Here is a 23,609-nt window from a genome sequence, read left to right on the forward strand (position 1 = left end):
GGAAAAATATATTTTTTTCTCGCTATATAAAAAAATAGTGTGTATATATATATATATATATATATATATATATATATATATATATATATATATATATATGAAATCTTAGAGAAAGTCATCTGTCAGCCATTATCAGAGCAAAGTTGGCTGATGCTCCAACTCTGATTTGAATAAAAAGTTTAAAGAATGCAGAAAACAAAAACAACTTTTTCATGCGCCTTCAATGAAACAAAAAAACTCAAAAGGAACAAGCAACACTTCAAAACACCGAGAGTTATAAAAACACGTTTTACAACATCCTGCAGCACAATATTTAAATAATTTTCAAGGAATACACAAGTTCTAGTTTCCCCCACTTCAATTACCAAGTGCTTCCAACCAAACCTACTGTTACATTTGCAAGCTTCACTCATCATGTACGATCTTTGTTTGCAGAATCTCGAACAAACGAGTCAGAAAATCTACAAATATCTGTCACAACACACCATTTCAGAGGATCTTAGCTGCAGCTTTAAGCACAGACATTGAGCTTAACAATGGAGATGGAGAATTCCGCCACATTCCTGTACACAGCATTAAGTATTCATGACTTCAGGAGGAACCCCTGACACTATAAATCAAACAAAAGTGAATAAATAAGGCAAATAAAAACATGAACACACCCAACATTTGATAAAGCTGCAAAAAAACATCCAATAGTCAGATTTGCAAATTAAAGTAATTTCAATACTGCAGTGCAGTTTAGAGCAAAATCTGAAGACATTTCTTCAATAAATTCTGTCAGAATTAGTTCTAAAATTCAACCCCAAGTCCCCAACCTAACTTAACTTACAGCTGTTCGGGGAGCAGCCAGAATGCCCAGTAGGTTTTGTTTTCTCCCCTGAAATCTAAGATTAAAATTTCTCACATTTCGCTGATTGAGTTGGTGAAGGAACTAGAATATGGGATGTAACCTCAACAGGCCTGTTGGCTACAGTGACCCAGATTCATATGCTTTATGGGGCTTCTGGGCCTTTTTCCAGCCCCATAAACCAGAACGCAGAGCTGATGCCACCTGATCTTACTCTGCTTTAAATAAAAGATTTTTAATCTGATATTTATAGTTTGCCTTAAAATGAAAGCATTTCTAATTTGAAGAATGAGTGAGCTTGGTGAGCTACAGTTTTAAAGTGTATATTATGGCAATAAACAGTTCAGTTTTATTATTGACATCCCAAGGGAAAACTGGTATGCAAACTCTTAAGATGTGTAAAGGGTCTTACACATTTTTCATTTCCAAGTCCAGACTGATTTTTAGATTTTTAAATCAGTATTTGTAACATTCTGGACATTTGCAAACAAAGCATTTAACTAGTCGCTGCTTATTATCCGTTTGCTTCTCAAATGATGAAGCAATATGAAGTGGACATCTGATTTTGGAGAACAGTAAAGGGCCGTTTCTGTGTCATGTGGAAAAACTTAGAACATCAGCTTTGTTTCAAAATCTACACTTGTGAAATACTTGTGAACTTGTCAAATCTCTAATAGATTTTATTATATACACTGTATTTTCATTGTTTACAGAAATTTACCCAATTCAGGGTTGCCATTGCCTTGAGAGCAGTTAGTGGTCAAAATCAGCAAACTGGTCATTTAATACACATTTTAAAGTAGATGAGCATTTACTTGTTTTTTCTGTCAGTAAGTAGAATAATCAATGGAATGGAAAAATACACAAAAGGCAGGTCATCTACATTGACAGTGTACAAAGACTATTTTTCAGAAATGCAGAAATTTCATATTCATGTAAAAATGAATAATTCACATATGAAAAAAATCTAAGGGAAAAAAAAAAATTTTTTTACCAAACTTTGAAGGAACCCTGAAAGACTAAGTTATAATTCCTGTCTGATGTTGGTTGTGTTCAGTTCACTGAGCTGATGACTCAGCAAAATGTGCTTTCATGGGTTTTTAATTAGACATTTAAGAGCTGCTTATTAAGTTGTGATCAATCAAAATGGGCTCCTTTATGTGCCATAAAGTAAAACATTTTCAAAGTTTCAGGTCTGATCAGACATAACATTAAACCACTTTGTTGCATTTTTGAGTAGAAGAATAGAGTCTTATTCTGTGCTATGAAAACTTATGTGCCTCTGACAGTTTTCTTCTGTTTTGAAATAAAACGGCTTCCAAATGATGATTTCATTTATTCAGGCTATTCAAACCAGCCTGAATCTGAGTTCTTTACTTTAACACCACATTTACACAATTTAATACCTTTACGCAGCAAGTTTCATAATGGATAAAATAGATTTCTATCAACTATTGATATGACTGTATACCAATCAAACTTATTCCCTCAAATGGAGCTGGTAGTGGAACGCAAAACCATTTCAAAAGGCTTAACATTAGACAATGAATCTCCTCAGATAATGCTGTTGAAGCACAACACAGATGTTTGGAATGCTCTGCTGAAAACGTAACAAAAATTGAGGTGTTCCCCAAAATAAACAAATGAGTAATGTACAACTTTTTGATGTTAGTAAAAGGACTCTCAGGCTTAAAATGGGGAATCTGTAGGCATTTTACACATCTTACACCCCAATATTATGATTATTAACACCGTGCAGAATGCCACGTCTTTCACATAATTAAAACAACAACAATAAACCTTAAACTGTGCAAAACAAGACTGGCGGCCGCTAGGAGAAACCTGGTCGGTATATTTAAATTCTTTAACAGAAACTCCCAAGGTCTACGAAGATAGAAAAAGTACTGGTAGGTAGTTTTTATGCAAAGTCTCTAATTAGTTGCTTCATTCCAACACTGACTGCTACACACTGCAACTTGGATGTTAAAAGGGTTGATTTCACCATTAGAATGAGAATAAAATGCGTCTTTGCAGGCATGGGGGAAGTGAATAATGTGCCCAAAAAGCTCCTAGCCAGCGATTTTATTCAAGGAAATCGTTCCTGGTTAAATTTAATTATATTGCCACACTTTGAAAGGAGGGCTAACCCTGTCATGAATAATTTCTTGAAATATAAAAACTAGAAATCTCAGTATCCTACAGCTTCATCCCTTCAGCTCTGAAGCAGTTCCACACTGTTGCTCCATAATTACAAGCAGACAACTGAGAAAACGGCCATTAATATTATCAGACTTCTCCGAGGTTCTCACTATTACTGCGACAGAAACAAACAGCTGATCATTGTGAAGTCAAGCACCCATTGTGTCATTAATCCTTAATATAAATCTGAGCGGTCACACAGGGCTGGGCACTGCGTAATCACTCTCGCTTCGCTTATTCACCAGAAACTGAAAAGACAAAAAAAAAAAAAAAAAAACAGTGGCAGCCCAACAATATAACACACCAACAATCTGATATTTTTTCTGGACTATAAAACTACTGGTCTCATCCAGATTAAGCACACTCCCCACATCCCCAACCTCACACACTGACTCAGCGATCACCGCCTGTAAAATTTCTGATTCTGGAGCAGAAACCTAAGAGTGATCATAGAGATATCCAGGAGTAAAGGTAGAGAGAAAGGGCTGGGCAGATAGATGTGCATGCCTGACCTGCATGCCAAGTAGCCATCTTTGTGCCCACCCACCTCCCTCACCAACACTTCACCTTGCCTCCAACACACACATGTGCTCTCGCACATGCCGAGCTTCCCTTTTTTTCTTTATTTTTTGCTTACACACGTGCACGCAAGCATTTCTGCAATCAACTTCATACAAATCACTGCGGCAGCTCTGACACACCTGACCCTCACCTGCCTGGCATGGAAGGAAACGGGACCCCTCCCCTGAAAACAGGCAGATTACTCTCAGCACCAGGAGGAGATGTAGTGTGTGCTCACTGGTCAAGCTTCGGCTCAAAATGAAAGGAGGAGGCAGGTAAACATTCACGTCTATCATGCAGCAACACATCCGTCACAGAGAGCCTGGTTGAAAGCCTCGCCTGAAGGATGGAAGGAGGAGGTTAGAGAGTTACCGTTTGCACTTAGTGACTCTGCATCTTCACGCTCCACATGCCTCCCTCTTCTTCCTCCCCTCTCTCCATTTCCTTTTTTTCCCCCCTTCTTCTTCTCCACTGCGGCTCAGTGTATTCCCGCGCCCAGAGGATCTGCCAGTCCCCCCTCGCTTATTCCGGTAGTAGCGCCTAAGAGGCACTGAGCATGTCTCCCGACCCCTCCTCCTCCCGTCCGTCCGTCACTCTCTATCTCCCCTCTGTCCCTAAAAGAAACGATGAAGAAGCCCTTTCCTCCTCCTCCTCCTCCTCTGCCTCCAATTCCTCTCTCCTTTGCAGTGGCTTCCTCACTCTTGGTACAGCATGTTCGTTGCCAGCCATATGATATCACACGGTGTCCTTATATGGGAAGCAGGGGGTTGCCATGACAACAGCAGACTCCACCTGTTTTCACCTCTTTATTTTAAAACAGACAAATAGTGTATGTCGGATGCGCAGAGGTTGCACGGGGGGAACGCTCGGAGTGGGTGGAGAGAAAGAGATGAGATGGAGAAATGACAGAAGGCGCAGAACTAAATATATTTCATAGTCGTTTCTTTAATGCAAAAGCAGAATAAAAGAACCCAACAGAAAAGATGCAATTCCCTCAAAATGGTCTTGAGACATTGTTTAAGAGGAAAAAGTTGAGGAAATTAAAGTATATCCAATTGGATGTGAAAAATTATTCACTTTGGGGGATTCAAAGAAATTGTCAGAATTAGAAAAAAAGATTGTTGAAGAGAGCTTTTTTTTATTTTAACATTTTGCAACTGTAAGTTGAGGGTAGGATACCTCAACAATTTCTAGGTTATTAGAGAATAAAGTGTCAGCTTTCTAATCCTAAAGAAAATGCATTTCTGACAACGAGCCAATAGGTCTGGCGTTATCAGCAATTCTTAAACATCTATAATGATTAACTGACCAACCGCCATCTTGGGGTCAACAAGTTTCCATAACAACGACAAGACCATTTATAAATCAACTGACTAGGAGTAATGAGTTGGGGAAAAAAAAAGCATTTTCTGCTCTGCCATCAAAGAGGTAAACTTGCTACGGGGACTGTAACTGGAAAACTGTGATTTCAAAATGTGAGACAATTCATGGACCAGTAACCAAAACTTTACTTTTAAATGTCTAAAACGTCCCATCAAACTTTGCACAATCACTTCCAACATCTGTAGTGGAACAAAAAAAAGAAAAAAAAAAAAACTAAGCAGTCTAAAATGTTATGAGTCTTTCATTTATTGAGATAAATTTTAAAAAAAGCAAGAAATTAATGACCTTGTAATTTTTTTAACTTGAATTTACATTGGAAAAAGTTAGACTACCATTGATCTAGACTGTGCAAAGAGGAGCAGAAAAAATATCCATCTCCATTAATCTTGTGAAGTGTTACATAACCAAAAGTACTGCAACTTTGTTTTTGAACTAAATGAAAAAGCCTGTTGTGTCAGTCATCCAGGTTACAGCCCAAAGCCGTACCCACCACATATTTAACAAGGAGGCAACGACTGTCAGAAACTGTTTATCGTCTATAGATTGTACACTGTGTCAATAAAAAAATAAAAAATACAGGAACAATGTTCAGGGGGTTAAGTTTGTATCTATGGAAAGAAATGGGCCCATTTTCCTGAAATAACTGCTGAAGAGTCCTTTAAGGCAAACATAAAACAGCTGAGTCAGGCAGTTCTGCTTGAGATATAAAGTCAGAGCAGCTGATGATTGACGGCTCAAGAGTAAAAGATGCCAAGAGAATAAAGATGTGAAAGGGCAGAGAATTTAATTTCACCTCAAGACGTTTTCTCTCCACATCTCTGGGATCTGTTTCCCCTTCTTTTTTATTGCTCGGTCTCTCTGATAATAAACAAAAAGAACGGCCATCAGTGACCCTTCCAGCAGGTCATAAAGGTGCTATGGTCTCCGTCTCAAGGCCCACAGGCATCTCACCAGTTAATACGCTCATGTAAGTACCCAAGACCCACTGATGTGCTGCCATCTTCTCTCGGGGAGCAGAAGTAAATGTCCACATGTAGAAACAGAAGGCACTCAGAAAGAGCTCAATTCCCCCTTAAGGTGACACTATGACGTTCCGCTTAAGATGGTGGAACATGAAACTGCATCAGAGTACACACACAGGAACCTTAACGTTTTTTTCCTTTTGAGTTTAAGCAGATACTGAAAACATAACAGGATCGTGCGACCGGCAGTGAACAATAATCTATCCAAAACCTAAGAGTCCTTGACATAAAGATGGAAGAAGCAACTGTTTTGTTTTCATTCATATTGCATCACCAGAGTAACAAACTAAAAAGAGTAAATTGATAAGGCTTCGAAGAAACTGTAGAAACTGAGCGAGGAATAGGGGGAACTTATTTAAAGGTGTGTTGGTATTGAGGCAAAGCAAGTATTGTTAACAGGCTCCCTTCAGCTCTGCTTCTGCTCCTTGTTTATTGTGCATGTGTGCTTTTACCCTCCCTGCAAAGTTGGTGGTTTCATTTGTATTGTTCAGTTGATAGCCCAAAGTTGGCTCCCTAAAGTCCCCCTTCCAAACAGCAGGCTTCTCACCAGAACATAGCTAGAAGTCCTTAAGGAAAATCCAATCACAAAATAAACTGTTTGGACTTTTTAAGGCACTCCAAAACAACTTCCCACCACTTTTCCAAAGACGATACCTGTATTTTGGGTACATTTTATGCAGGGTTCCTATGCGTTCTGAATTGCAAAATTTAACTTTCTAGACGTAAATTTGTTGTCACTTTTTAAAACGTTGTAGAAATATGGTTACAAAACACTTGGTCTGATATTATATTCTACATGATTCAGAGTTAATGAATTAACATCATGCTGAGCTTAACATCTAATTAAAGGTTTCAGTAAAGCGAGTTGCTAGTTTTTGTTTTTTTAGGGGTTTTTGTCAGGAGGATGGAGTGGCATATTGAGTTCTTAACTCCCCAAAAATCCTTTGCAACTTCTCAAATGGCTACATAAATCCAAAATAAACACAGCTTCTTTAAAGCGCTGTGAGGTTTTGTGTCATTACACCTAGTTAGACCCAATGGTACAACTATAAGTCCACTTATTTCAAGATAAAGCAGCCACAGAATTATCCTTTGAAAAACTTTGCTACACAATCAGGATTTACCAAGAAAATATTCATGGCTCAGTCCCAGAAACATTGATTTCCTAATTATTTTTGCGGGTTTGTGAAGATACCTGTCGGCCAGCAGCAGCGGAGCCTTGTGACAAGCTGCCCGGACTGTTTGTGTACTTGTTCTTCTGGAGGTCCATCAGGGCGTCTCGCTGCCGTTCGATGTCCGCCTTGTGCATGCTGTTCAGGGCCTCCAAGCTCTTAGCAGCCACAGAGTTGTGCCGGCGGTCCAGCGAGGAAGACGTGAACCCCCCATTGCTGTTGTCCTGGAAGCGCCGTGCCCCACGGCCGCCCCTGGCAGCCAGGGTGTGGTAATCTCGTGGGAACTCGGCATCACCTGCAGAGATCATGGAATCCTTTCTCTTCTCTCGACCTGCAGACGGGGAGAAATTCGAAAACACAGAAAGGAAGGTTTATGAAGTGAAGCTATTCGCCGTCATTTGAGGTTGAGGCTGATAAACTGCAATTACTTTAAATAAAATTTAACTTAAATTCACAGATCATTTCCAGTCTTTCAGCTTTACTGAACTAAGAAAAAAATGTTTCAGGAAAGAAGTCGGATGTAAGCTGATAGATATGTAGTGCAGATCATAAATTTACATAAACTGATCACAGGCATGAATGTCATTAATGACAGTGATTAATGATAGGAAAGAACCCCTGCTAATGTCCGTTCAATCATTCTAACAAGTTACATTTCAACTTGACATTTTTTGTAGCCATCAGCAAGCTTCTGGCATAATTCTGACTAATTGATCAATCTCCATGGCAAGTTTATTTAAATTAGTCCATTTCTTGGAATGGAGTCCGCTGTGAGGCATATTCAACACATTTTCAAATCGGGTCCAGGTCAGAGACATTCAAAAACTTGATGGCTTTGCAAAAACCTTTTCTGACATACACCTGGGATCATTGTTCAGTTGGAAAACTAAATTTGATTCAAGTTCTAATTATGCGACTTAAACTTCTCCCTCTGTTCAAACAAACTCAGGATGTTCATCAGCTGGCAGTAGCTCTCCGCCCACATTGGGTTAATTTAACATCATCATGCTCAAGAAGCTGCAAGTGGCATTAATGCATTGAAGGAAGTGGATGAAATAAGAGGACTGCTTCCAACTTCTTGAGCATCTCCTAAACCAGCTGTTTCAGGCAGTTGGTTTAAATATTTACATATTTAAAAATTACTGAAAGCAATTTTTAAATATGTAAATATAAACAGAACTCAGAAGGGGAAAAAATAGGTTAAATGTGAGTAAATAGTCACAAGCAAAATGGGTTATATTTCTACATCCTAAACCAAAGTGACAAGTGTTATCACTGCAGTAACAGATTGGATGCAATTCTTTACCCAATTAGACCTATAACAAAGAGCTGCTTGTGGTTTAGTGTTTTCCTGAAGAGTTATTGATCCAGGAAGTTGTTCTTTTTATATACTATTTGCACACAAATTGACAACAATCTTTGCTTTGTCTACTCAAAGAACAACACCCTCACTGACACCAGATATCAGAGATTTTATCTAACATTAGCCCTTATGAGGTATATCCAAGACAAAAAGGGAAGGTCACCATTCAATCAGAAAACATAACCTGATTCACAATGATGGTAAATAAAGTAACTTTAACTTAAGCTACTTAATGGTGCAAAACTGTTCTAAATAGTTCAAATGGAAGAAAAAAAATAACCTCCCATTAATCCTTAACTGTTTTTCCCTCAATTTGTATGTGTCAATTTATTATTTGTCTTACAACTATCAGTATAAATTTTTTATCTCGTCAGTCTAGGATTGATAAAAGATGCTCACCAAACATGCATTGTGTCTGGTTTACAGTCATCACAATAGCTAACCATATTGTGATTTGGTGCACCAAGTCTTTTGTTTTCATCAATTAGTTAAAGCTAAGCTTGAAAAAATATTTTAGCAGAAACAAATGAGTCCCATTTTGCAAAAAAATGTTTAAAAAATCAAATAAAAGAAAAACTGAGCATAGATCTGTTGTGGGTTCAAAACAGACACGTGGAAGTGAGGAACTACACCTCTGGCATTTTGGCGGCGCGTGAAAATGAGGAGAACATCTGTCTGTTTTTACAACTGTAACTGTCCAGGGAACCCCAAGGCGAGACGAAACAGTCATGCAGTAAAATCTCCTATTATATGTGAACAGTCTCATGTGTGACGCTCAATGAGAAGTGACAGAAATGGGAATGTCTGTCTCCAGGGGTAATGAAGTTTAGTGCCCTCTTGTGACCAATTACACACAAAGCACCTCTCGCTTGAGGACACTGATCAGTTACAGTACATTTGCAATTTTCATGAGTTAAATTAAACCAAAAATATGATTAAATAGGACAGGAGTCGACATTTAGTAGGAATGTCACAGGACAACATTCTACTGCAGAATGTTATGCAGAATGTACTGTGCAGGAAACATTTTACAACACATACACTCACACCTATAAGGTCATAGAAGCAGATTTGTGCATTAATAATGCTTGAAAGATGGTTTTAATGCAATAGATATTATTTGGTGATTGCATTATTTCCTCAACGATAGTCCATGTTCATATCTATAAAAGTAAAAGTATTTCATCCCTTCAGATTCCAAGTCTTTGTTTCGCTAAAGTGAGAAATAATCTAATTATATTTTTAGCACAACAGAAAGACCTTCAATTGGGATTATTCTTTTGATCCCAATGTCCCAACAGTTCAGCAACAAATCTCAAAAGTAAAAACATGCCTAATTAAATTTCTCTCAGCTGCTTTTGTTTTTGTCACCTAAGCCATTTTCAATAGCTAAAATTATAAATGTTTAGACAAATCAGTAATTCCTTGGCTAAAGTTTTATCAAATGTGCCACAGCATCACTCTTAGGTTAGTTTATTAGAGTAATTATGAGGCTAGGGATTAAAATAAATAAATAAAATCAAGGTGTGGAGTGGAATTTGTTTAAAAAGGACAAAAAAAATCTGCTAAAAGTTTCAAGGAGATTTTACTCTTTCACAGATTTAAACAGCGGTTGAAGATTACCACACAAATGAATTTTAAAGTACAGGAATGGTCCCCTTTTTGCCATTCTGGCCTACATAAACACTGAGTTTAACAAGCTCATATTAGCTGTTTAATTAGTGAGCTTTTATAAGCTCTGGTAAAAAAAATAAAAATAGAAAAAACTGTAGGAGATACTGCAATGTGTCAAACCAATCACCAACATCTAGATGCCCCATAAGTGGAAATAAAGGGCAAAGTGCATCCAACTGGCCATTTATGTTATAATCATCTTGAAAAACAGTAGCCTAACAAACCATTAGGTTCTTTCCCATCAACCATTTGGGAATTAATCACAGCAAAAAACATGGACAGTCATGGCGTGGAAACTGGGAAGCACAATCACTCTTTGAAAGGCAAATAATTAAAAACTACATCCGTGAGAAGCAGGTCAATAAAGCAGCTGACTGCAGGCTGGCTAGTCTGGTAAATGGCTCCACTAATTAATGAGCTAATAGCTTTTTATTCATGTGTCAGAACAGCAAGGTATAATCTTGTTATACTGCCAGTTCAATGTTAAATTTAGTGTTAGTAGTTCTACTTCAGTGTACAAATCCAAATAAATACCATAAATCAAAACTAACCAATTATTTGTGGTAAGTCGAATCTGATTTTAATTTGAAATGTGTGTAAAATCCTATAAAAACATGGCACTTCTAGACTATGTTAAACTCATGATGGCATTCTGGCCCATGCCTTTATTTCCCAGCCATATGATTTAAGACTCAATTCACGGCTCAACAAACTAATAGACAATACTTCTGAAACGATGACACTGAACTGACTGGTTTCAGCATTTAAAAATCTTTAAACTCTGGGACATCTCAGTCTTTTCTCACATTATACTGAAAGTAGTAGTATTTATGTTGGCTGGTTGGCTTCATATCATGTTAAAGCGCTTCTCCAAGGAGCAATATGGAAAAGGCCAGCAGAAGCAGGATAATATTTCTACAGAAATCCTTTACATATTGAATTATTAGAGTTTTCTGCTGGGGTATTGATCGTCTTGCTGCATGAAGAACAGCAAATTGCTCCATCAATATTTTGTCTCATGCAAGCTTGTGTTTTTGGACTGTTTTAGTAAATCTCAAAGGCATTACTGAATAGCTTTGCAAGCATTCAGGAAATGTTGAATAACTGTGTGTGGACCAGTTATTGATGAAGTTTGTCTCACCAGTCTCAATACAACTTTACTATAGTGTTGTCTTCTCAAAAAACCTAGTTGAGACTTCATAACTGCCTAGACTATTTAAACTGGCAGACTAAACTGGTTGTGTTATTAGTGCACTAAAGTCAGTCTGATTATTTTTCCTGAATTCATTGGACTTGGTTCATAATATTTAAGTGGTGGACTATGAACATGAATTAGTTCTTTTGAAGGTCTGATTTACAAGTTAATAATTATATTGGATAACTAATCTCTAACCAAGTCACATTCTGGTTTTAAAGAAAATGAGCAGATCTGCATCAAAATCAAATTGGAATTAAATTTCTTCAGCAAATGTTTTATATGGGTTTAGCTCATAATTTTACACATCTACACACACACAAATAAGCAGGTAAAAAAAATTAAAGTTACTTCAAAGTCCTGTGACTAAAACTAAATTGACTTAATCCAATTAGGGATTGTCTAATGGATTTTCACCCACATTAGGAAAATTTCCAGACAACTTTCTATTAAAGTGAAATTTGGAGGTAAACAAACACATAATGTGCATAATGTGCACTACAAACAAACTGAATTACATGACCTGCAGGGTTTTGACCAACAGTCTCCACACATTATTGATCTCTCCCCCTAAGTGTTCTCCTTTTGCCCGCTGAGCAGCAGAGATCCACTGAAGCAGGACCTTAAAGTTGATTAGCTTGCACTTAGCACATTTTACTGCTCTGTGCTGCACAACAAAACGCCACATCGCTGCATGTTTGACCTTTTTCCATGAGAATATACAAGCCAAAGCATATTTATCAAACATTTAGCCGTCACTGGGAAAGTTCCCCGTGGCATATCTTTCACTTGCCTTGAGCTTGAAATTGCTGCAGTAATTAATAATCATCATTTAAAGTTTCCTGTCTGTGCATTCACCCCGACAACAACGACGTTTGTGGTATTACAAATAGTGTCTCAATCGGTCACAGATGGAAGTTTTCTGATGGCAGCACAGCAGCATGCCAATGTGTATCCATGGTAAGGCTATAAAACCGAAGGGAACTTGCAGAGACTGCAGGAACATCCAGACCGGGCCCTGTCACTATAATTTATGTGAAGCCTTGAGCAAACTTCTTCAGAGTGTGCGTGCGTGCGTGCGTGCGTGCGTGCGAGCTTCAGTGGGTGGAATTGAGAGTGTGTGAGGCAGACAGACGCGCCGTTCTGCCGCAATACCTGCTGTAATCTACCTTCTTAAAATAACTGCTACAGGAATGATTGCTTACTCAATTGACATTTTCGATTTGTTGAAAATATTAAACCTGTTGACTAACGAATGTATTCTTAGTAAAAAACTAATTACTCATTTTCATTAAGATTTTATATGTAGCAAAACTGGCTGCCTTCTAATTCAGTGCACAGTTTAGGCAAAACGCTTTGTTTTCAGTACTTTTGGATTTTGCAAGACATGTTTCCACTGTACACTAAAAAACAAGATATTAACTCGAACAAGGAGTCGATTTTCAACTGCATGCACCTTTGTTAGTAACCATGTTTTCTCTATGATCCTAATGCAGGAACTTTGCAGACCAAGTAAGATTGTAGACTAAGGCTTCTACTTTCTGTAGAATTTAGTTCATCCTTGATGTTTTTCTCACAGAGACAGCTTCTTTACCGCTCTTCCTCCTAAAGGTCACTGTCCAAAAGCATTCACCTAACTATGCGTAGATGCAATCATACCAAGCAACTTGTCAGGGTTGGCCAAATGATTGTGTAGTGCATTTCTCCAGAAAGGCCTTTTGTACATCTTGCTGGACAGTTTTAGACATCCTGATGTCTTCTGGGCTGCAACTTAACTCCACTTCAAGTTATTGATGAACTAGAAATTATTCTTGGAGCTGCCAAACTCCTAGTGACCTAATATTTTTCAACAGAGTGAAACTGCCAGCAGTTTCTAATTTACAGGTAACATGAGACACTTATTTTAAACATATATGCTCCCTATTTGTAAACTAGTGTTTAGTTTCTTTGAGTTTTCACCTCCACAAACTTCAACAGAAATAAACTCTTCACGAGAAGGAAGAACGAGACCATCAAAGTGTTGCGAGCAACATTTTTAAAACCAAAATAATTTAAATACTAAGCTTCGGCATTAATACGAGGCTGAATTAGTTATGGAATAACGACGGCTCACATATCTTCTTCCTGCTGTTTATCTTGAGATCACCCATGATGGAGTTTATGTAGCTCAACCTGCCGCTGCATTTACAGCCCATATTTTCCACAAAACCGGAACCTTCACTTCCAACAGAGTCATTAAACAGTGTCACATCTCTTAACATTAACAGGAAGCCTTTGTAAATCATTTGAATGCTTTGTGCAATGCTTGTTTTCCAGCACTGAAATGCATTCAAACACTTCATGTCATAAAAAAAAACACAATCTTATGAATTTATGGCGGCAGTAAGAACAAGCCAACAAACTGATAACCCGACAAAATGATTTGATCGGTGTTTGTCCTCTTACCCTCTTGCAGAGTTCTCTCAGATCCAACTAGATATTACAATATAAAGTACAGATTTTATACTAAAATTTCAGTATTTTAGTATACTGAAATTAAGCTAGGCGATAATTTCATGCAAAATTCATGATAAAGGTGACCATAATAAGCATCTTGTCACTATATACAATACACCAGGTTATCTAAAGATTTCTTATTTTCAGACACTGAAGCTACAACATTTGCCAAAGCAACTTTTGTGTCCTTGCTGAAACCTTGACAAGAATGCAAGCAGACACCAAAACAAAAACTCCATTTATAAACTGGGACACAAAATGAAAATCATAATACTGTTCCATTATATAAACTCCAGCCATTAATTTTTGCCTAAAAGTACAGAAATGTCAATATTTCAATTTGTTCTAATTTTTAAATAATGTTTTACACACACTCTGCATAACTGAACCATGAGACAGTTCCACATGAATGCACGTTTAGAAAAATATATTGGGAGTCCAAAAAATTTGGTTTCACTCAAATGATTGTGACAGCTTACATTTTAGTAAAGGTTCTTCTTGAATAACATTTTGAGAAAGTTCAGGTCTAAATTATTTGCATAGGGATAAGTGTTTAAACGACCCATACACATATACTAAAACCCAATTACTTATACCCCAAAGCCCGTTTTCTAAATTGAACTAGACAAATATACACACAAAATCATGAGCAGCTTCCACTAGTAAAATTAAGACATTGTTCATAAACATGTAGGAGCAGCTTCATCCCCCCCTGCTCCATTGTTTGTGCTCTCCACTGTCATTAGTGCTTCTGCTCCTGGTGTTAGTTAATGGGATGCCAATTCCTCCCAGCTTCCCCCTGGCAACGCCTCTGTTATTATGGCTCCACAGCTCTTAACCCAGTAACTAGTCAAGTTGATGAATTGCTCTTTAATCTTTGCATTCTAAATAAAATGCTTAATCTTTAATGTTGGTGCAGATCCCCACTGAGAGGATGTCAGATTTTAGTTTCACTCACATCTATAAAAGCAGTTTTACACACTACAAATTCCAACCATGGCCAAAGAGCCCATTCAGTTTAAAGCCATGTATGCAGGGTCTTGAAAATAAATTCACAACCAGACGCTTCTATTCCACTTTGATGTTAGCCATTTTGCATAGAAGAATAGGTAAAAATGTAATTTTCAATTTTTGTAACTGCTGCAAAATAAGATTCTACAGAGTCATCACTCAAGGAGGCTATGCATGATGCATGATTTTTTTTCCCCATGTCACAATAATGTTTGCATTGGTCTGTCATATAAAATCTCAATGAAATGCACTGAAGTTTGCTTTTGTATTGTACCGAATGTGAAAAAATTCAGAGGGTGCCAACATTTTTGCAAGGCATTCACCATTTAGATTACGCTGGAAGTCTTCTGAATAATTTAAGCAACAGAATTTGGATGCATGTGATCCGGTGCGTATCATTATTCTGTGTTTATCGCAGCTCAGAGAAGCCTAAACACAGAGTGAGTGATTGTCATTGTGCCACTGATATTATATTTCAGAGATCCTGGACACATTCCAGAAGGCTACTCAAGGCCGGCCACATCCAAACAATTTTTCATTACGAGGCCGAAAGCGTTTCAGTGTGTTGGTAGTACAACCTTGGCCACTGCCAGCTAGGATCTGACACATGCAATTTGTTAGTTTTATGGTTTCATTGGGCTCAGATCTAATCATTTATACTCGCCCTGCTTCACTCAGAATTTATTTCAAATTATTTCCCCCCCCCCTCTCAACGGTTTGATTTGGAAGCTGTGATTTGTTGCGAGTTTATCCCAGAGCAGCAGATCGCATCCTGATAACGATGAGGCACACGTATTTCGCCGCATGAAATGTCATGTATATTCTTCACAAATCCATTAATAAGAACCGAGGCAGGAAAGAAGAGGTTGCTACAGAAATTCATACCTAGCTAACACATACACTGTCAATTGTTTTTTTATGCTTTTCATTTTGACCTAGTTTTGCTTTGAAAAGTGAAACTTAATAGTTTATTGGGATATTATCTGGCTAATTAAAAGCAATAAAAAATGGTTGGTCAAGAGAAGATTTCTAACCACACAAAGACTTCCTGCTAACAAATGAATCTTTGATAATGTTTCATTTTTAAAAGCTTTTGAGACTTGTGGTAACATCAAGTGACACTTTGAATACAAATACTTGACTTGTTTATGGAAAACAGCATAATCTACCATACACTTATTGGCTCAATTTGGACAGTGCTATACGTTTAAATATGGATGTCAATAGGAAATCTCATGCAGCATTACAGAATTGTTTTTGTTTTGTTTTTGCAAGCAGTGTAGAAGATTCACTGCAGAATAATTCAACTTACATCGAGGGTCCTCAACCTTTTTGCAACCAAGAGTTACTTCATGGGTACAGACTGAGTAATAAACAAGGCTGCCAGTTTGAAACTGTCTATGTTTACTTGCATAACTTAGTGATGTGTACTTTTGGAACTGCTTAAATATTTGCACAAAAGCTAAAACTAAAACCAGAATTTGGCAAGAGACGCGTTATATCTCTTAGTGGAAAATATATCTTATTTATGCATTTAGGAAAGAGTGAAATTTATAAATAGTTGCTATGGGTCACAAATTCAAAGAGTACAAATGATTATTTTGCAATATTGGCTAAAGTGGATCCCAGGTATTCAGAGGTTAAGGCCACAACAGTCTGCAAATAGGTCAAATTTGTGAATACTTGAGACTCCCCTTAGAAACACTTATAACTACCTACTTTAATCGTTCCATCAACAGATATACTTAAACATGTTTTCATACACATAGCTACCATCTCCAGTCTCTTCGATCTCAAGGATACAGCCAATCAGCATCAAAGAGTCTTCATATAAAATAAAAATACACAAAAAATAGCAAAAGAAAGAAATTCTACAGATAGTTTTCAGTTTTCAATATTTTGGAATATGCGAGTACCTGGAGAGAACCCACCCAACTCAGGGAAAACATGCAAACTCTGTGCAGAAAGGCTGGGATTCGAATCCAGGGCAAGGGGCGAGGCCATCTGCGCCAACTGAACCACTGACTTCAAGTAAGCAGTCCGCTACTCTGTTCGTTGATCTGTTCGTTTATGGAGCGAACAGATCCATAAACGAACTAAACGGCTGCCAGAGTTTAATTAACCCTACATTAATAGAGTAAAGAGTCCCATTTTATCTCCATAGCATCACAAAATGCATTTCTAACAATATAATTTCAGAATGATGAGACCTTCAGTGAAATCGCATTCCATGAAAATGATTTAATATTCTGGGTTTTTTTTCCTAATAAGATTTTTTCATATACTTCCCAAATTTGAAAAATGAATCACCAGCATATTTATTCATTTTCGCACAACATTCTAATTTCAAAATTGAACTGCTGGAAACATGCTGCAGGCTAAAGCCAAGTTGACTTCTGTCTCTCATCTTACTCTTCCTTTCCATCTCACCATCGTGAATTCTTCAATCATTAGATGCAATTAATTACAGGAGGAGGCAGTATGCCACAACTCGTGCAGCTGAAAATAAAAATAAATGCGCCGCAGGATCAGAATGTAAATGGGTGCCGACTATATTTAGACGGATGTGCGCTTTTGCTGAATGCAAAATTGCTGCCAAATGAAACTCTTGCCAGCAGCGAGATGGTAAATTCAGGATCACAGGGTAACAGTGTGAAGCCGATAAAAAAAAAAAAAGGAGGTCACTCTCTCAAAAGTCTCACCCACCGTGTTGATATTCTTAGAGAGCCACAAAATTGAAGTTAAAATATCTACTGGTCCCTAGAACAGCTTTATTTCAGTTGGTTGAATTATGAAATAAACTTTCTAGAGCACAGTCACAAATGAAACCAAATATATACACTATGTGTTAAAAATTAAGCCTACGCTTCTCCTGTTTTAGGTCAGTTAATTTTATGGCAGCTTATAGCCAGGATAATGAGAATTTTAAAAAAGTTATTTTAACTTCATTCAAGTTCAACATTTTACATACATCTTCTTAGCATTGGGTAGAATTGCCTTTGAACTGTATGATTAGATCCAATGTCTGTCTATATTTAGACCAAACCTCGTGTAACCAAGTCAAGTTTGTACACCATTTTACTTGCATCTTGACTTTGTTGTACTTTAACCATTTTGTCAATAATGTAACTTGTTTATGTTTGAGACCACTTATTTGGAAGACCATGTGTACCCAAGCTTTATATTTATAGCACGTCTTCAGAAGTTGTGAAAGTATAAAAGTCGTTCTTCTGTTCTAGAATACAGTGTGAGGGGTCAACATGCTTTCATCAGGTCAAAACATCGTAGTAGTACTTTTTTTCCACCCAACAAAGCCACATAGGAGAAAAAGGTGATATTGTAGTGATTTGACAAGTTGCAAACATAGAACTAATAAACCCACATAATGCCTTGAAGTGGCAGGCAGTCAGTAAACATTGACAGTTCAAACAGCATTAACATTGGCCTCACGTGTGCGACTGTACGTTTTTCCTGAACTCCAAGCGAGTTCAGTGCTCTTTTTTTTTAACCCAAAGGAAACCTCTCTGCTGAATTCCTATTATTCATAGCTGATCCTAAATTTGATGACCTGTCTTCAAATGGAATTATAATTCAGGACAATCTGGTGACAGGAAAGAGAGACAATTACGAGAACCAAGGACAGCTGAGGTTTCATCATCTTTACCTCCATTCCTGATCTGCTCACACTCATTCAGCTACACTGCCTGAATTTAAGTCTGTCTGCTGCCATTTTAAGATAAAACTTTCATTCATTCAGGTCATCCTAGCGCCAAGTGCTCTGGGACAATATGCATCAATTTTCCAACTCTGAGGATGTGGTCCATCCATGGTGACTTTAAGATGAGAGGCTGCATGATTAGGATATCAGATAATCATGCAGCTGCATCTCAGACAGCCATTTTCATTTGCAGACAGAGGTCTGAATTTGGCAACTGAAGAGCAGATGGATCAAACGATCCCTTCCAGGTTACACTACCAATGTACAGTCCATGCAGGAGTCCGCCCCATTTTTCAGCCAATAAGAACGAACCTCGTTTGATGCCAGATGCCCATTTCTACTCAAAGGAAGAACTGGTAATTAGAAAATTATATTTCTGGCTCGTCTGAGTCCAGGACACATTGTGAAGGTGAATAATTGATATCACTGAGTGAACGGAGGGACAGGATGTGTGAGGGCTTAAGATCTGTTAGAGGCCACTAATCAGTGTCTCACACTGGGCTCTGGGAGGAAGCCAGTTCAGTGGTTCGGCTTTGAAATCTCCAGGAAGAACACACACCATCAACAGAATAAGAACTAATGTAAAGATATGTGTGAAACCAATTCAAAATACCGGAATCTAAATTATGAATGACTAAACATTCTCCTTTATCTTCTTACGTTACTTTCACGCCACTCAAAACTCTAATTTCTTAAGAAAAATCCACTCAAGCAATGCAAAAGTTTTTTAAGTTAAAACTAAAGAAAACTCCAAGTCTTGCAAATACAAGTATGACTAGAACATCAGCATCTCAGAGTTTAAACATCCATGATAAAATCATATTAAGAGAGGAGCAGAAAGAAACGACTCATTTTGGGAAATAAAAAAACTGGTTTTCAAATGCTATGTATAAAACAAGTCATACATATATTAACTCCTCAACAAAACATGGTTACAAACTTATAAATGGCAATATTAGTTTCACAGTTTTCTAAAGGAAATGGTGAGGAGAAAAATCCCATGGTAAATCCACTCATCCATGCATTCACCAGATCTGTTCAGAGGAAATCCACCAACTTGCATAGACTAAACAACTTGGTGTTGTAACTTAAGCTTCTGGTGCATCTCTCTTCTCTGTGCAAGTTCTTTTTTTATATTTTCAAGCTTAAATTTCCTGATAGTAAAAACTAAAACCAGAAATTCAGGAATAACCCATGTCCTCTAATAGCCAGAGGCTCACTTTGACACTTTTCTGTGACAGAAAGTCTCACCTGCCAGCACAAACTAAAGTGTGGCGTGCATTTAAAACCAGAGCACCATGGACCAGCTGATATAATGTCGCCATGTATCCAGAACCCTCTGAATTATCCCAGACATAAGGAAGAACTTGTACGGTCGTCTATTCAGAGGAAAAACTCTGAAGTCCCTTAACTTTACAATGTAAGAGTCGGAGAAAGATTCAGTTCAGTGCCTCTACATCTCCTTCCAGCATCACTAATAGAAGCAGACTCACAGAGACTGCAGTCTACTTCCGTCTCTGCTCGTTATCCCTGATGTTCTCCGTACTGTTCATGTCCCTTGTCTCCTCTTGGCCCTGGGTATGTGGGGCTGACAGCTCTGTGGGCTCCAAGCCAGAAATGATACTGGCGTGTGTGTAGGTCAGCGTCTCTCTGGGGACGAAGGCAAACAGAAAGTCCCAACACGTTTAACAGGAGGCCGTGCCCTGGTGACTTGGCTGTACTCCAGGAGTTTGCCTCTTTTTCTTCACATACGTCCCAGTATAGTTTAAACCAATTGGATAAATAAAATCACTAAGGTAGACCCATAAACGCTGATGGTGTGATGCCATGTGTTGTCTGGCATCATTTGGTTCTTGAGGGCCCCTGGTTCCCTCAGGTTTGTTGAGCTACTCAGATGGTTTGAAAACTTGCACTTCAGCGCACAGAACAGCTACATCTTTATTAGACAAAAACGTAGGAAATGTACTATTTACATTCGAGTGAGGTTTTCACATCCTTTTACTTTTTTTCTTTATTTTGTAGGCGCATTATGTTGTTGTCTAAGGATATATGTTGTGCAGTTTCATCGTTTACGTTTAAACAATATTAAAATCACGAAAAAACATCGGGTTTGATGCTTCTAAATGACACTGAACGGAGTCGAGCTTCTGTGCAATTAGGTGAGTTTTGACTCTTTGTAGTTTGTTACTGTCCACAGAGAAAGTTTGCGTGGCTGCTCATGTATACTCATGTCAATTGAGAAGTTATACAGCATCAGTAAAATATTCAACTCATAGTAGGGAGATTATATACCATTTTTAAAGTAACCGTATTAATGCAGTAAGTTTTATCTGTAAGCTGGAGGGGTTCTATACATTTTCTCCTCATTTCCAACCGTGCATCAGTCAATCCCTTCCTGCTGCGTCTGTTGCTCCCAGCAACAGCTAAAAATGTGGGGCTGCATTTTTTAAAGGAAAGCTTTTCCTCCAACAGCTGGTGCCGTTTTGCATTCAGGAAGAATTTTCTTTGAACATCAGGAAACAGAGTTTAGCTTTTTCAGCCAAGAACCGATTCTCTGCAATTGTAATTATAGAAATTGGTCAGAACAAGAAATACACTTTCCATCTGAGCATTTGAGCTGAATCTGTACATGTGTATCTGTAATCTCTGCAGCATACAGTCTGAACTCCTCTTTCCTCCATTGTGATACAAACCAACAATACCACCCAGGTTTTATTTTCAGTGCAGCTGCTGTTCTGAACCACCCAGCTCAGGCGACATCTTTACCAGACTACAACAATAAGCAAGATAAGCATGAAGGAAGTGCAGAAAGAAAATATACATCTACATTTTATTTCAACATTTCCTAAATACCCGCCACTAGTTTTGCATGTTCTTCTCATTTGTTCTTTTCAAACCTCATTTGCCTCAGTTAGGGCGAAAGGAATCCAGAAAAAGACCGAGCAAAAACAGACGTAATTCATGGCCATTTCAAGACGAAAACCACTGCTAAGGAAAAGATCACCATGGCTCATCTCAATTTTTCAACCATGAAATCTGCTGTTGACCAAAAAATCCTGAAGGAGAATGTCTGGCCATTTGGTCTTGTCCTTAAGCTGAAACAAACTTGGGTTCTGCAGAAGGGCAATGATCCAAAACAAACCAGCAAGTCCACCTCTGGATGGCTGAAGAAAAATAAAAAGATTTTGGAGTGTTTTAGTCAAAGGCCTGAGCTGAATGCTATTAAGATGCTGAGGCACGACCTTAAACAAGTTGTTCATGTTCAAAAACTATCCAGTGCGGCTGAATTACAACAAGCCTGCAAAGATGACTGGACCAAGACTCATCCATGACACTAAAGAACTGGTTACTGCAAACGCTTGATTACAGTTGATGCAGCCAAGAATGGCCCAACCAGTTAGTATGTTCACACAGGACCATAAAAGGGGGCTCTCTCTATTAATAATGTTCTGAAACACTGATGTGTGCCAAGTTAAAAAATGATACCATGCTGTTTAATAACTGCATGGTATCATTTCTCTTATGTTGTAAATTTGCCAAACTCTACAGTATTCTATCCTTATTCTATATGCATTTTTTTTTACCTTTCTATGAATCACTTATTAGATATAATACTGTAACTGAATTATTCCACATGTGACAAAATATTTTATTTCTAATGGCTGCATAAATCTTAATTATGATATTTAAAAGCAATATGGCTGTAATTAAACACTCCAGTATAACTTAATACATTACAGGCTCTTAAATTTTAGCAGTTTTTTTTTTTTAAAAAAAGGCTATTTTAAAATTTATGTCTCTATACTATAAACGGGTCTGTGCATATTTGAATTTGTAACAATCCTCGACAGCGTAAATTAGTTCACCGCAAGTAATACAGAATGGGAAAAGGATGGGGAAATAAAAATAAAACAATCTATAAATTAGATATATTTTCAAAACTGTACACAGCAGCAGACTTGCAGTCATTTTAAGTCTAAATAAACCACAGCACAGAAAGGCGTTCAAGGATTCAACAGAACAGTGGGATTAGCTCCGGATTTTGCCGCTCTATCAGAGGGCCCCGACTTTTTGTAAGCGACAGATCAAAGAAATCAGAAGCAAAGCATCAGCAATGACTCAGATTAAAACCTCACTCGCTTTGCTTTTTCTCTCCAGGCAGCGACAACTTTATTCCAACGTGTTCCAGAAAGAGAAAAGGCCCCTGCAGTCTTTGGAGTGCAAATATCAAACCAGCATCAAAGTGAAATGTGAAGCTGCTTATTCTGAGTCACCAAAATAAAATAAATAAATAAAATACAGAGTGGGATATCCACTTCTGAAAGCTCAAATCTAACTGGGAGTCTCAAGAGTTGCCCTCGTTGGATTTTGTGCACAAACTTGACAAATTCAAAAGAAAAAACAAAAAAACTCTCAGATCAGCAGTGAGATTCCACTAAAAGCCCGTGTCACCAGCAGAGAGCAGAGCCGCACCGATTTCCCCCCTGCGAGCTGATTCTGTAACAAATACAAATTAATTTCACAAGAGTGAATAATCAGTTCGCTCGCCCATTTGCATTTCAAGTAACTGCAGTAAGTCCCCTGAGAACATTGAGATTGTATGATTATTAATAACGCTCTCAAGAGGGAATATGTAAAGAGTTTGGGGGAGATAAATGTACCTCTTAAGAGAGGGGTTTTGATCAGAAAGCCGTGCCCTACATACTGTTAAATCAGAGCGGGAGCACACCTTTCCACTTGAAGGTCGGCCTAACTTAGCTGACCGCCAGCTGCATACTTTCTTTTCCCAACATGACGACCGCTGCTGCATGGCTTTTACGCTTCATTCCCTGTCCTCTCACCCCCAACCCCTCCTTTAATTCCTACTTTCTGGCTCTTCTCTTCCCCTCCTATCTTTTTTTTTTTTTGGGGGGGGGGGGGGGGGGTCTTGGGGGGGGGGGGAAAAGGAAGAGGAAATATTTGGGA

General features: G+C 38.0%; 1 protein-coding gene across 9 annotated transcripts in view; it reads right to left on the reverse strand.

Moving 5' to 3' along the window:
• LOC106938735 (SRC kinase signaling inhibitor 1-like) overlaps positions 1-23,609 on the reverse strand; it is an 87,800-nt gene that overhangs the window by 44,521 nt on the left and 19,670 nt on the right. For 6 of the 9 annotated variants that reach the window (XM_015020894.1, XM_015020887.1, XM_015020881.1 and 3 more), the window contains exon 2: positions 7,211-7,518. In XM_015020894.1, the coding sequence (XP_014876380.1) occupies positions 7,211-7,518 (308 nt within the window). Of the gene's footprint in view, positions 1-3,982; positions 4,389-7,210; positions 7,519-20,137; positions 20,295-23,609 lie in introns of those variants that run through there. The other 3 variants (XM_015020938.1, XM_015020930.1, XM_015020922.1) reach the window with 2 other exon arrangements.

This window comes from Poecilia latipinna, unplaced genomic scaffold, assembly GCF_001443285.1.
Source record: "Poecilia latipinna isolate Pla-1442-1.1 unplaced genomic scaffold, P_latipinna-1.0 Scaffold84, whole genome shotgun sequence".
In the NCBI taxonomy this organism is placed as follows: Eukaryota; Metazoa; Chordata; class Actinopteri; order Cyprinodontiformes; family Poeciliidae; genus Poecilia; species Poecilia latipinna.